Genomic DNA, 12,932 nt, shown 5'->3' with positions numbered 1-12,932 from the left:
CATATGTATATATATATTATATATATATATATATATATAACATGCACATGTATATATATATATATACATTATATATATATATATATATATATATATATATATATATATATGTGGGGGGGATGTATAATATATATATATATATATATATATATATCGAAAGGGAGAGACAGAATTTAGGATAGAAGGATAGAGACAATGATGTCATCTTTTATACATATATGTATGCATGTATATATAAAATGTGACATCTTTCTTTCTATCCATCTATCCTAAATGCTCTCTGTATTTCCAATACAGTTTCTAGATATTTCATATTATCTCTCCCCTCCCTCTATTCTTTAGCTACCTAAATAATCCCTCTGTACTTATTTCCAAGATATACTCTTTCTTTCTCTCTCTTTCTTTCTCTCTCTCTCTCTCTCTATCACTCTATCTATAATTTCCTTTTCCTCTCCATAATCTGCTTCCCTGCATTTTCTATTATCCAGATTCTCTCTTTAACACATACACACATTATATATATATCCCATAATACTCATTTTTCTCTTCTCATTTCACTTTTCTTTTTTTCCTTTCTTGCAATTTTTACAACTATATTTCTTCCTTTTCCATAAATTTTTGTTGCAATGCATTTTACTACCACCTCTCTACCACTACACATTTCTATATATTTACATATTTTAGACACAGTATAGTAAAGCTGGCATACACATTATGCATGTATACACACACCCACACATTTGCATATATGTAAAAATGTATATAAGTGTGTATGTGCATGTGTCTAACTTCTACACCTATTTTTCTCTCTATCTATCAAGTTAATTTCTTCTGCTGACTTCTGGTGAAATATTACTTTGCATTGGCAAAGAAGTCACTTGGGTATCATAGCAATATAACACTTTTGCTTAACACTTGACTACCAGAATTGCAGCTGTCAGAGAAAATATATTATAAAAATGAAAGAAAAATGTGATTAATTTGTGTAGAGTCAGAGCTTTTTTTTTTTCTTTTTTCTCCTTTACTACCTACTAAGTTTTCTGAACACTCCAAGAAATCTTCCGCATTTTTAGTTTAAAAATCAAATGAAAAAATGAAACCAGATAAATACTGCATAAATGAACTATAATAAATTTTTAAGTAACAGTCAAATATGTTGAAGTATTTGTCCAAAATAGAAGAGTGATTTGGAGGAAAAACTGTTGTGTTACAAAAAGAGAAATCAGAAGATAACTTTGCATGTCAAAACCTTTAAAGTGGGCAAAACCTTGAATTGGAAAAATGAATTTTTCTCTTACCATTTTTGTTTTTTTTTCACCTTTTCCTCCTGCTTTTCCTGAAGCATTACTTGCTACTTCATTTCAGATGTTAAGAGATGTTATGAAGAATTTTGCTATATTTTACTTTTAACTGATTTGTAAGCAGGATTATCTGCTATGACAGTTACAGTGGCTCAAAGCTGTAGTTATATCCATTTAAAGCAGTAATCAACCAGAGAAACAAGATTTAACTATAGTAATCCTCATCATCAAGAAGCCTAACTTTTGTTGTTTCTGTATTAGCACAAAGCTTGTCTCATCAAAATCCATCTTTTGGCATGTAAAGTTGTGCTGAAGTAATCACAGAAGTGTAAAAAAAAATGTATCTTCTGCCAGTAGAATATGCAAAAGATATTGCAAGTGAGAAATACCACCATTTTAACCAACTAGTATAATGTTGGTTATACTAGTTGTTGCTATTGTTTAGCCCTTATAGTGCAGACTTATGACCACAAGTGTTCCATTTATGACCACCTCATTTTTTTGTGTATCTCAGTGGGTTTTGTGCAATATGTCCTTCCAATTTTAAGATAGTTAGTGTGATTTGAGTGAACTTGCTGCTATTTCTAGTAAATAAAGCAACTGTGTAAAGCAGTGGCTCTGAACCTTTTTAATATCTGGGCCAAATCCAAAACCTGGATTTTTTTAGGGAGTTGCACAAAAAAAGTAAAACATGAGTCAATTCAAGAAAAATTTATTATATTTATAGAGGAAAGGTCGTAACAAAAAATTGTAAAACAATGGAATTTAATGTGAAACTTGATGTTGTTTTTAACTTTCAACTAGTTTGTCAAAATTAGGGCTCGTGGTAGAAGATGCAGTATGCAAAAGCTGGTTCACATGATTGTCAGTCAACTGGTTGTCATATTTTGTTTTGACACTCACTGCTTTGCTGAGAAGTGCTTCAGGCACATATGTTGAACCAAATTCAGAAGCATTTTTCTGTGCATTAGCAATTGAGGTAGGATAGTCTTCCCTTCTTGGATTCAACTCCAGAAGTCAAGTAGCTGACTAGCCTTGAATGCAGATGTTAGTTCCACATCTGACTGCAAGTCCTGGAGCTTCATTTGAAATTCTTCAGGAGTGGTGGTCATATGTATCTCCATAGGTGCTAAAAGTATTTTCATCAGGGGCAAGGAATCCTTGATGTCACCAAAATGGCATTCAAATTGATCAATCAAGTTATTAATGATTTTGTTGTGCTCAAAAAGTGAGTAAAAATGGGTTGTAGTGCTATGTGCATTGTGTGTCTTCAAAGGCAAAGTTTTACAATAAAAGCCGAGACTATACTGTACAATTCATGGCATAAGTTGTCCTTACCACGTAGGGTGTAATTCAAAGTCAAAAGGTATGCGGTGACTTTGAAAGTCAAATCAGCAATCCATTCTTTGTTGCTAAGCTGAGGTAAGATTATCTTCTCTTCAGCAAAAGCTTTGATTTCTGGGAGAAGTTTGTAGAACCTATTGAGGCATGTGGCATGGTTTAACCATTGAACAGCATGAACACATCTCCATAGTCAGCATCAATATCTGCTAGAATATGCTTGAAATTATGATGGACCACGGCTTTTGCATGATTCCAATTTACAATTGATATTGCAATCTCTGTCACACTAACCATTTTCAGTGACTTAGCAATGACATTTTCCTGGTGTATAATGCAGTGGTTCTTTACACAGGAGTAAGGTTATTATTGTAAAATCTCACAGAATCTTATATTCAGTGACACCTGATTCATGCTCTTACCCTGTACTTTTCCTAGTCTCCAGTGAACAAACTTAGTCACATTATCGTACCTTGTTTTGTAGTGCTTTTGAACCAGTTTGCTACACTTGCTCACAATATGTGAGATCGTTTCATTTTTGCTGCCACACATCCTATCATCATCAGTATCATCATCATCATCATCATCATCACCATTATTATTATTATTATTATTATTATTATTATTATTATTATTATTATTATCATTATTAATTTTTTATGCTATAGTAACTACTATTATCATTATATTTCTGACAATATTGATGATAAAAAATATAATAAAGCTTACATTAATGATGATGATGATGATGATGGCAATGGCAACAATAACGACAGTAGCAGCAATGATGACAACAACGGTGACATAGAGACAAATGATGAGGCTGATGATGGTGATGATTTATTTCCTTTAACATGAACTCTACATAATAAAAGTATATAACTTCATAAACATCACTTAGGCATCACACAGGAAGGGAGCTGTATACACAACATTGTTTACCTCTCAGTCTTTCATCATTGCAGTGTAGTAATTATTGAGAATTTTACTGTAAAATTACAAACAACTAGATTTCACTGAACAATAATTCAACGTAGTTTACAAAAGAATGTGTTTTTTAATAATTATTTAGATGGTTAGGTGAAGTCACAGTAATGTTGTTGTTTAGTCCTGAGTTTGCACTCATCAAGTAGATCTAAAGCATAAAATGCTATAGTCATAGCAATCATTTCTTTTGGTTTTTGTTTTTCTGTTATATTGTGTCTTTTCTTATTTAAGACAGTAGAGTATGGACTCAGGGAAGTTTAGATGCTGTTCCTTGCTGATAATCATGTAGAGGCTTTCCCTAAGGCTTCTAGAATTGTTGCTGTTTGGTTTGGTAAAGAATAAGACTACAATGTTATACAGCAATTTGTTTTGTCTCTTTATGAGATCTGAGTTCAAATCCTGCCAACGTCCTTTTTTGTCTTTTTCTTATCATGCTGAGGTGTAACTTAGGGTTAATCCAATCGATTATTTCAGTTATTAAACACTCTCCACACACACACAGACATACACACGCACACACAGAGACAGACACACACACACACACACACACACATACACACACTACAAAGTTGTGGCAATGAGCCAATGTCAGAAAATGGAGTACTGAATTAAAGAAATATATTGACAGTAGAAGGTTGCCACAACTGAAGGGTGAATTAGTGACATTAGATTATGAACCTCACAGATGTGATGATATAGAATTTTGAAGAATTTTGAACTGTCACAAAAAGAAGACATTATTTTAATGACTTAATGTGCAGGGTATCAAAACACTGTAAAGTAGTCTATCCAACACTCTTAATGACTCTGCCAATTCACAGCTCTTAGTGTGATGTATCTAAATGATGAGGATGATGATGATGATGATGCAAACGATGCTGATGAAAACGATGATGATGACGACAATGACTTGAAAGGAATTTAGTTTATTTTTCAAAGCTCCAACTTATTCTGGTGTTCCATTATCTCCTGTTTGTCTTGTTCTTTTTATAGCAGTTCAGTCCAAATGTTTAGCACAGTATGAATGTAAAAACGTTACCTGAATCTTGAATATTCTAGCTATGTAACTTTGCACTTTTTAAATTTTCTTTTCTTTTCTTTTCTTTTCTTTTCTTTTCTTTCTTCAAGTTTAACACTTTCGCTCTCTATCATCAGTTTCTAAATATTGCTAAAAACAACACCAATTTCAAATAGCTCTTTAAAAAGAAAACAAATAACTTCACTTATCAAACCCGAGATCACAAACATAATCAAATATTCAATATTTTTTAATATTTGATAATGTTTTTTTTAGGTTAATAATGAAGATGTTGTTCCAAGCAACAAAATTTTCACTTAAGAATTTGCTGTTTATTTTGATCAATGAGGATTTTTTTCACTCAAGAATATATGTATATTTATGTGTGTGTGCGTATATATATATATATATATATATATATATATATATTATATATATATAAATGGGGGGCTGTATTTACATGAGTATATGTGTGCATAGGTGTCTGTGTGTATATGTTACGTGTGCAAGCATATGTTTGTGTATGCATGTAAAGTGTATGTGTGCTTTTGCAGATATGTCTTCCACACATACACAAAACTCTGAGCTCATATCAAGCACTTAAATGTTTCTGAACTTGAAAACAAGTAAAGTATACACACACACACACACACACACACACACACACACATATTTAGAGGTAGATGTGTGTGTGTGAGTGTGTGAGTGCTTTTATATATATATAAATATATATGTGTGTGTGTGTAATGTATATATATATATATATATATATCTGTGTGAGAATATATGTCTTTTTTTGCAAGTTGTTTTCTTGTAATTAATACTTCCTATACCTAATTTCATTCTCTGTCAGATCTCATTATCTATTAATCAAAAAGTAAAATTCATTTCATGAAATTATTATAGTTACTGTTGTTACTGAAACTATTACAGCTGCTGTTATTGCTGTTGTTGTTTTTGTTAAAGACAGGTCGTACTTCACCCTTTACCACTACCATCACCTATTATTAAAGTTGTTTGTCAAAGTGGAATATTTTCTGGTATCCATTACCAGACTGAAATATTTCCTGTTATCCATATTTTTTAAAAGGTAAAGAAAAAAACATATTTAACAGAAATTGTTTAATTATTCACAGTTCACAAGACTGTACATATAAACATATATAAATGTATATGTGTGTGTGTGTGTATGTATGTATGTAGTATGTATGTATGTATGTATGTATGTATATATGTATGTATAGATAGATAGATTGATAGAGAGAGAGAGAGAGAGAGAGAGACAGGGTATTGTGTGTGCATGTGTGTGTATGCTTGCATACATGTATGTGAAAATTACTAATGTGCTCCTATGTATGTATTAGGAACATATCATCTGGATAAGCAAGACTAAAACCATAAATATTTATGATTAATTTAAAAAGTAAATGATCTCCAATTCATTATAAAAATGCTAATTTAATGTATAGACATTAGAGTATATTTCTATAAATGGCTACTATTTTGGTATTAGACAGGCACAATATCTGCTGTGTCTCCAATTTAATGTATATATTATCATGTATGATTATTAGTCCCACATTCCATATGTTTGGTTCTGTCATACTAAAACTATAGTTGAAATGGAGGCACAAATTAAATTGCCTCTATTAAATGTAATTACAGAGGAAAAGTATGCATGAGTGTAGAAAGAAAGGCATGGCTAGGTGGTTCAGAAGTTTGCTTCCCAACCATTTGATTTCAGGTTCAGTCCCTCTGCACAGTACCTTGGGCAAGTGTTTTCTACCATTGCCCCAGGTCAACCAAAGCCATGTGAGTGGATTTGGTTGATGGAAACTAAAAGCCTGCCATATACTATATGCATGCATGCATGCATGTATGCATGTATGCATGTATGTATGTATGTATGTATGTATGTATGTATGTATGTATGAGTGTGTTTGTGTGTACCTGTGTCTTGACATCGTATGGCAGTTGTAAATGAACATCATTATCATATGAGTGATTTTGTTAATTTCTAGTCTTCCATGGAAAACATGTCTAGCCATGGGAAATATCCCCTTGCCTGGAAACTGGTGAGGGTTGGCAACAGGAAGAGCATCTGGGCATAAAAAATCTGTCTCAACAAATTCTGACACATGCAAGCATGGAAAAGGGGATGTTAAATGATGATAGTGGTGGCAGTAATGGCAGTGATGACAGCAGTGATGGTGATGGTGGTGACAGACAGACAGACAGGCAGATGTTCATTGCTTTATGCATATGTGTGTGTATGGGTATGTGTGTGTGTGTGTGTGTGTGTGTATAACATAAAGGTGTCAGATCTTATTCACATGTGGTTGTAGATATTTAAGCATCAACACAAAGATACAATTTACAACAGAATACAACCAGGAGGAACTACCATTCCTGGACATACTGATTAAAAAACAAACAAAAACAAAATAGAAACCGACATCTTTCATAAAACGATAGATGCTAAGCAGTACCTTCTTTTTAGCTCTTGTCACCCAAGACATACAAAAATAAACGTCCCCTTCAATCTTGCAAGAAGGATCTGCACTATTGTTTCAGAGAAAAATACCAGGGATTTAAGATTACAAGAACTCAAAAACATACTCCTGGGCAGGCACTACCCAATCCAACTTATAGACGAAGGGATAAAACGTGCAAAATCCACTAATACTGAGGCACTAAGAAAAACCAAAGACAACAACAAACCTACTCTTAAAACATTACTCTACATAGCAACATACAGCCCCAGAAACAAAGAAGCATTCAACACAATCATGCAAAATCTACCAATTCTATATAAGGACCCTAAACTGAAAAGAATTTTACGTTACCTTAAAATAGTCAAAAGCAACAAACAGCCCAAGTCACTAAAGAAAATGCTAACAAATGCAAAATTACTTCCTACAACAACCAACGCAAAAGTGAAAAAATGTAATCATTCAAACTGTGGAACATGCCCCAAACTATTGGAAGGGTCAGAATACCATTTCAAACAAAGGCAACACTTTACAATCAAATCAGATTTCACTTGTCCATCCAAAAATCTAATTTATGTGATCAGATGTTCAGGCTACCAGAAAGATTATGTCAGAAATACAGGAAATTCTATCTGCTGCCACTGTACAGTGCACCAGCAACAAATAGCTTCACCACAATATTGCCAGATATATCTCAGTAAACATATTGATGTACGTGCTAAACAATTGCAACCACAATTCTATATATTCCCTCTGTACAAATTTGCTGACTGGATCTCAACACAAGCTCATCTTAATAAAGAAGCCTCATTCATCCAGAAATATAAACCAGAACTGAACATTAATTCATTTTAATAACAACCAATCCTCACTAGAACAGAACAATATTCAATTCCTCTCTCTACCCTTGAAATATTTGTAAATAACCCCTAAAACTTGTGTATATATCTCACAAATCTGTATACATTAAAAATATTAGTCCAAAGACCCTGGCAATACTTTGAAAGTAACTTGTATTTTTCAGATATATTGAAGAGTTGCGTCTCTTGACTGCAAAATTTATTGTCAACAACAAAAAGGGCGTACCCATGAGCCAAATTTGAGATTTTAGAAGCTTGATAAGCATGAGACACGAAACCAGGACTCCCAGTTTATTATATAATGTTATAATACAACTCTTCATGTCATTATGATATTAATACTAGCATAAATTTTATTATACAAACCTCCTGTCCATTTTTGCATATTTTTCTTTCTTATATATATATATAATATGTATGTGTGTGTGTGACTGGAAATCATTTCAAAATGGGATCCTCAAACAGAACTGAAGAGAAAGTTTTTCTATGCAAGGCAAAACCATAAAAGTCAAGAATTGTTTATAATGCAAGTCATATGCATTATATATATTCCAGAAGGAAAGCCCAACATTCACAAAGATATAATTTCCAGAGAAATGACAGTTCTTATGAGATGTAGAAGAAAGATTCTGTTTATGGCTACTTAGTCATCACCAAAGGTTCTGATTGCATGTAAAGTGCAAAAACATCTCTCTTCCCAAGCTTTTGACTATGGCCACAAACTTCAAGCATAAAAAAAAATGAAGTGCAATAAAATGAAGTGAGCTAGTTCAATCAGGAATTGAACCTTTGTTACAGACTATAAATTTGACTCCCCAGAAATTTACCATCATTCTATTGCTTTCTTAAATCAAAGATATTTAGAACTACTTCCTGTATGTTCTTATATGAAAAAGTTTGATGGTACTTCTACATGGAGGAAATTGCATGATTCCTTTGTTTTCTTATTGACTACACTACATCATCGTTATTGTCCAATACTACTTCTAAACAGAAAGTTTTCACTTACAGGCCATTCTATTGGATTAGCTACAAGCTCTTGGGGTGGTCTCTATTCTGTAATAAGATTTGTTACCTGTTCAATTTAACTAATTGTATTTAGATGTGTAGTAATATTCAGAAATAAACTTGTGTTTTTTTCTGTGTTTTGAGAATATCTGTTTATTGATTGTTACCATCACCATTGTTATCATTATCGACATCGTCATCATAATCCTCATATGAATTCTATTTTCTTTTGTAAGCACCATTATCTAACAATATGCAACAGTGAAAGTGAAACTAGTCTTGATATTTATAAATATATTTTCATATCTAGCAATATTGGACAGAGCCTATAAATAGTTTGAAGAATATTTGTTAAATTTTAAATGAAAAACTAATATAGTGGAAGAAGAAGGAGAAGAAGAAGAAGAAGAAGAAGAAGAAGAAGAAGAAGGAAGAAGAGAGAAGAAGAAGAGGAGAGAGAAGAAGAGAGAGAAGAGAAGAAGAGAGAAGAAGAAGAAGAAGAAGAAGAAGAGAGAAGAGAAAGAATGAGAAGAAGAAGAAGAAGAAGAAGAAGAAGAAGAAGAAGAGAAGAAGATGAAGAAGAAGAAGAAGAAGATGAAGAAGAAGAAGAAGAAGATGAAGAAGAAGATGAAGAAGAAGAAAATAGAGGAGAAGGAGACAGGGAGGAGTGGGAAGGGAGCAGAGGCAGAGTTTGAGAAAAGGAGGCAGCAGAAGACAAAAGAAAGAAGGAGGAGGAGGAGGAGGAGGAGGAGGAAAGAACTGTTGCTTTCTGAGAAGGAATTTATTTCTTTAAAATTTATTGCAAACATTTATGGTTTTCATCCTCAAGAGACTAGACTCTTGGGAAGAAAGCATTTATTAATTCAATTCTCATTATCCATAGGGTTTCCCAAGAGACAAGCTTTTTAATGCAATTTACTACATAGTGAGCAGTATTTTATCATCATTAAGCTTCACTTCTAATTAACTTTGACCAAATTTGTTTATTTAGTTATGTCTTCAAAAATTCTTCTCCATTAAAATTAACAATTCCTTATTTATGATTATATTTCATTCTGAATCCTCTTGTTGCTTCATTCAATTAACAAATTATAATTTATTTCAATATTTAATTGTGCTTTTTATTGTTGTTAGTTTTATTTGGACTGTATGCCGAATTTTACATGTAAATAGTCTTTCAAAAATCATAACGGTTTTTAGAAATGCTTCTTTGGCATCAATTTCTTTTATCAGCTGAATAACTCCACAAAAATATCTTTATTTAGTTGTTTATCAGTTTTTTTCCAGCTTTTTTTCCTGTACTTTCCAAACTTTTTTCTGAGTAACAAAGACAGTATAACAATTTTTCTATATAATCCCAAAATCTGAATTCCACTCTTATATCCCAACTAAAACTCACAATAGAACTTATTCATTCTTCAGAGTACCAAACAGAAATTATTCTATCATATTGCACCCTAAACATTCAATTACAAGTTAGAAGAATCTAGAACAAAAGAAGGTCCTGGATCAAATAAGACCTTGGACCTTAATTTATATGATATGCTATCATATATATCATAAATATATAGTCGATTGCATATCATCAGAAGTGTTGTGATGTGTTCGTTTACATTGGACTTGTAATATCTTGCAAACCATTAAATTGTCCACACACCTATAAAGTCTTTTATTATAATATAGTAATTTAAAAACATAATATACTAGATTCTCTTATGATTGCTTTTTTTTGTTCCAAAACTTCAAGATAACAAGGTGCTCATCAATTAGACTATGAACATAGTGGTAACAACAGAAAATTGTAGCCCCTTATTGAGTAGAAACACCAAGCTGCTGAATGTTATTTTCTCACTAGGAACACATCACAACACTTCTGATGATATATATGATATATTTATATGATATGCTATCATATATATCATAAATATATAGTCGATTGCATATCATCAGAAGTGTTGTGATGTGTTCCTAGTGAGAAAATAACATTCAGCAGCTTGGTGTTTCTACTCAATAAGGGGCTACAATTTTCTGTTGTTACCACTATGTTCATAGTCTAATTGATGAGCACCTTGTTATATATATATATATATATATATATATATATATACATACATACATACATACACACACACACACACACACACACACACACACACACACACACACACACTCACTCAAAATTTACAGGTCTGATTGTCCAGAGCTAAGTGGGTTTACTTGACAACAAATTTAGAATGCAATAAAATGTATTGTTCATTTACCAAATTTTTTCATATAATAAATGATAAAAAATATATTTTGTTCAAATACTTTCTTCTTTTTTTCACTTTCCATCAATAAAGACTATTTCTTTCATTTTTCAGGGCCACTAAATCGACCAAAGGATTTCCGTGTCGATCCCCATTTTGAGATGCAACCCCACGAAGTACATTTTATCTGGGAAGCAGTAAATATGTCTGAACGACAAGTACAAGGAGAATTCAAAGGATATAAAGTATGTATATCTATGCAATTCTCTAATATTTTATGATAACTAATAATGAAATAACTTCTACAATTACCAAATAACAATGAAGTCTGTTCACAAAATTAAGTTATCTAGCTTATGGGGAACTAAATAACATACATACATAGCTAATCTTGAGTATTCATTTATTTTTAAATACTTAACTATATTTAAATCTATTACAAATTTATTTTATATGAAAATTATTTAGATCAGTGAAAATTATATAAAATATATGTGGTACATATGGAAATATAACTAAAACTTTTGAACCATGAAGAAACCTCTACATTATTGCTTGATCTACAAGAATTGCTAGTTAAATCACACATAAACATCCTGAGAAAGGAAAGAAGTTATTGACTAATGTAGTCCTAAATATTCTACAGCTGAAGAAAAGACTGGACAGGTAGTGCTAGAATGCCTTAAATCATTGATCTGTTCAATCAGGGCTGACCTAGACTAAACAACAGTCTAAGGTTATGACTCTACACATGAAGATTTAGTTGTCTGGTCAACTGAATTCAATTTGCAGGTAAGTGGTTGCCCATTCCACAGATAATTGTGTTCTTAATATATTTTTCAATTTTTGGGTAGAATTAGTTTGATACAGTTGTACAGATATAGTTCATCCGAAAGGCTATTTCACAGTTTCCTTATAACCTATTTCAGCTTCCTTATAACCTATAGTTTGACCCGTGGTTATAGAAAATCGCCTTTGCCCAAGAGGTCAAGCAATAGGATAACCTGAGACTTCATGGTTCTAAAGTGAACTTCTTAAACAGTCAGACATACTGAATGTGCCCTAAGAAAATAACAACACATGCAATGAAGAAAATTAAAAATTCTTGTACATCAAAAGATTAACTCAGTGTCTGAGATTACTTATAGGATAATAATTTTTCAAGTAATTACCCTCATATTTCTCATATTACAAAAAGAAATCTATTCTTTTTCCACATTTACGTCTATATCACATTTCTATCTTTTGATATCCTGTTGTCAAATGTTCTTAAATGAAATTGAATCTGGTACTATGTACATCTCCAAGAATAAGATACCTAATTATGATGATAGAAGATTAAACCAATCAAAATGCATAGTAGATGTAAATATCAAACTTGAAAATAATAATTGCATTAAAACCAATTATGATCATTCTTAAAGTAGAATTGCTACATATATATGTGATTTTTTATATAGAAGCATGAACTAGATAGGTTTATACTTTGGGGATTTCCCCATGGTTTATTGCTATGCATTCTCAAATAAGAAGATTTATGAACTGTATACCATCACTTTTCATGAAACAAGACTGAGTAAAGGGTGATAAAGAAGATTTAAAATCTACCACTGCCTCATCTCCTACATCTATAAGCTGTTTACAAAGGTCAAAGTCATCAGACAATCAAAATACCT

General features: G+C 32.0%; 1 protein-coding gene across 6 annotated transcripts in view; it reads left to right on the top strand.

The window, feature by feature from the left end:
• Positions 1-12,932, top strand: part of LOC115216671 (neuroglian-like) — an 826,540-nt gene that overhangs the window by 717,863 nt on the left and 95,745 nt on the right. For all 6 annotated transcript variants that reach the window (XM_036511459.1, XM_036511421.1, XM_036511285.1 and 3 more), the window contains one exon: positions 11,371-11,501. In XM_036511459.1, coding sequence (XP_036367352.1) covers positions 11,371-11,501 — 131 coding nt within the window. The remainder of the gene's footprint in view (positions 1-11,370; positions 11,502-12,932) is intronic.

The sequence above is a fragment of the Octopus sinensis genome, linkage group LG1 (assembly GCF_006345805.1).
Source record: "Octopus sinensis linkage group LG1, ASM634580v1, whole genome shotgun sequence".
NCBI lineage: Eukaryota > Metazoa > Mollusca > Cephalopoda > Octopoda > Octopodidae > Octopus > Octopus sinensis.
This window is presented reverse-complemented; position numbering and strand designations above follow the sequence as displayed.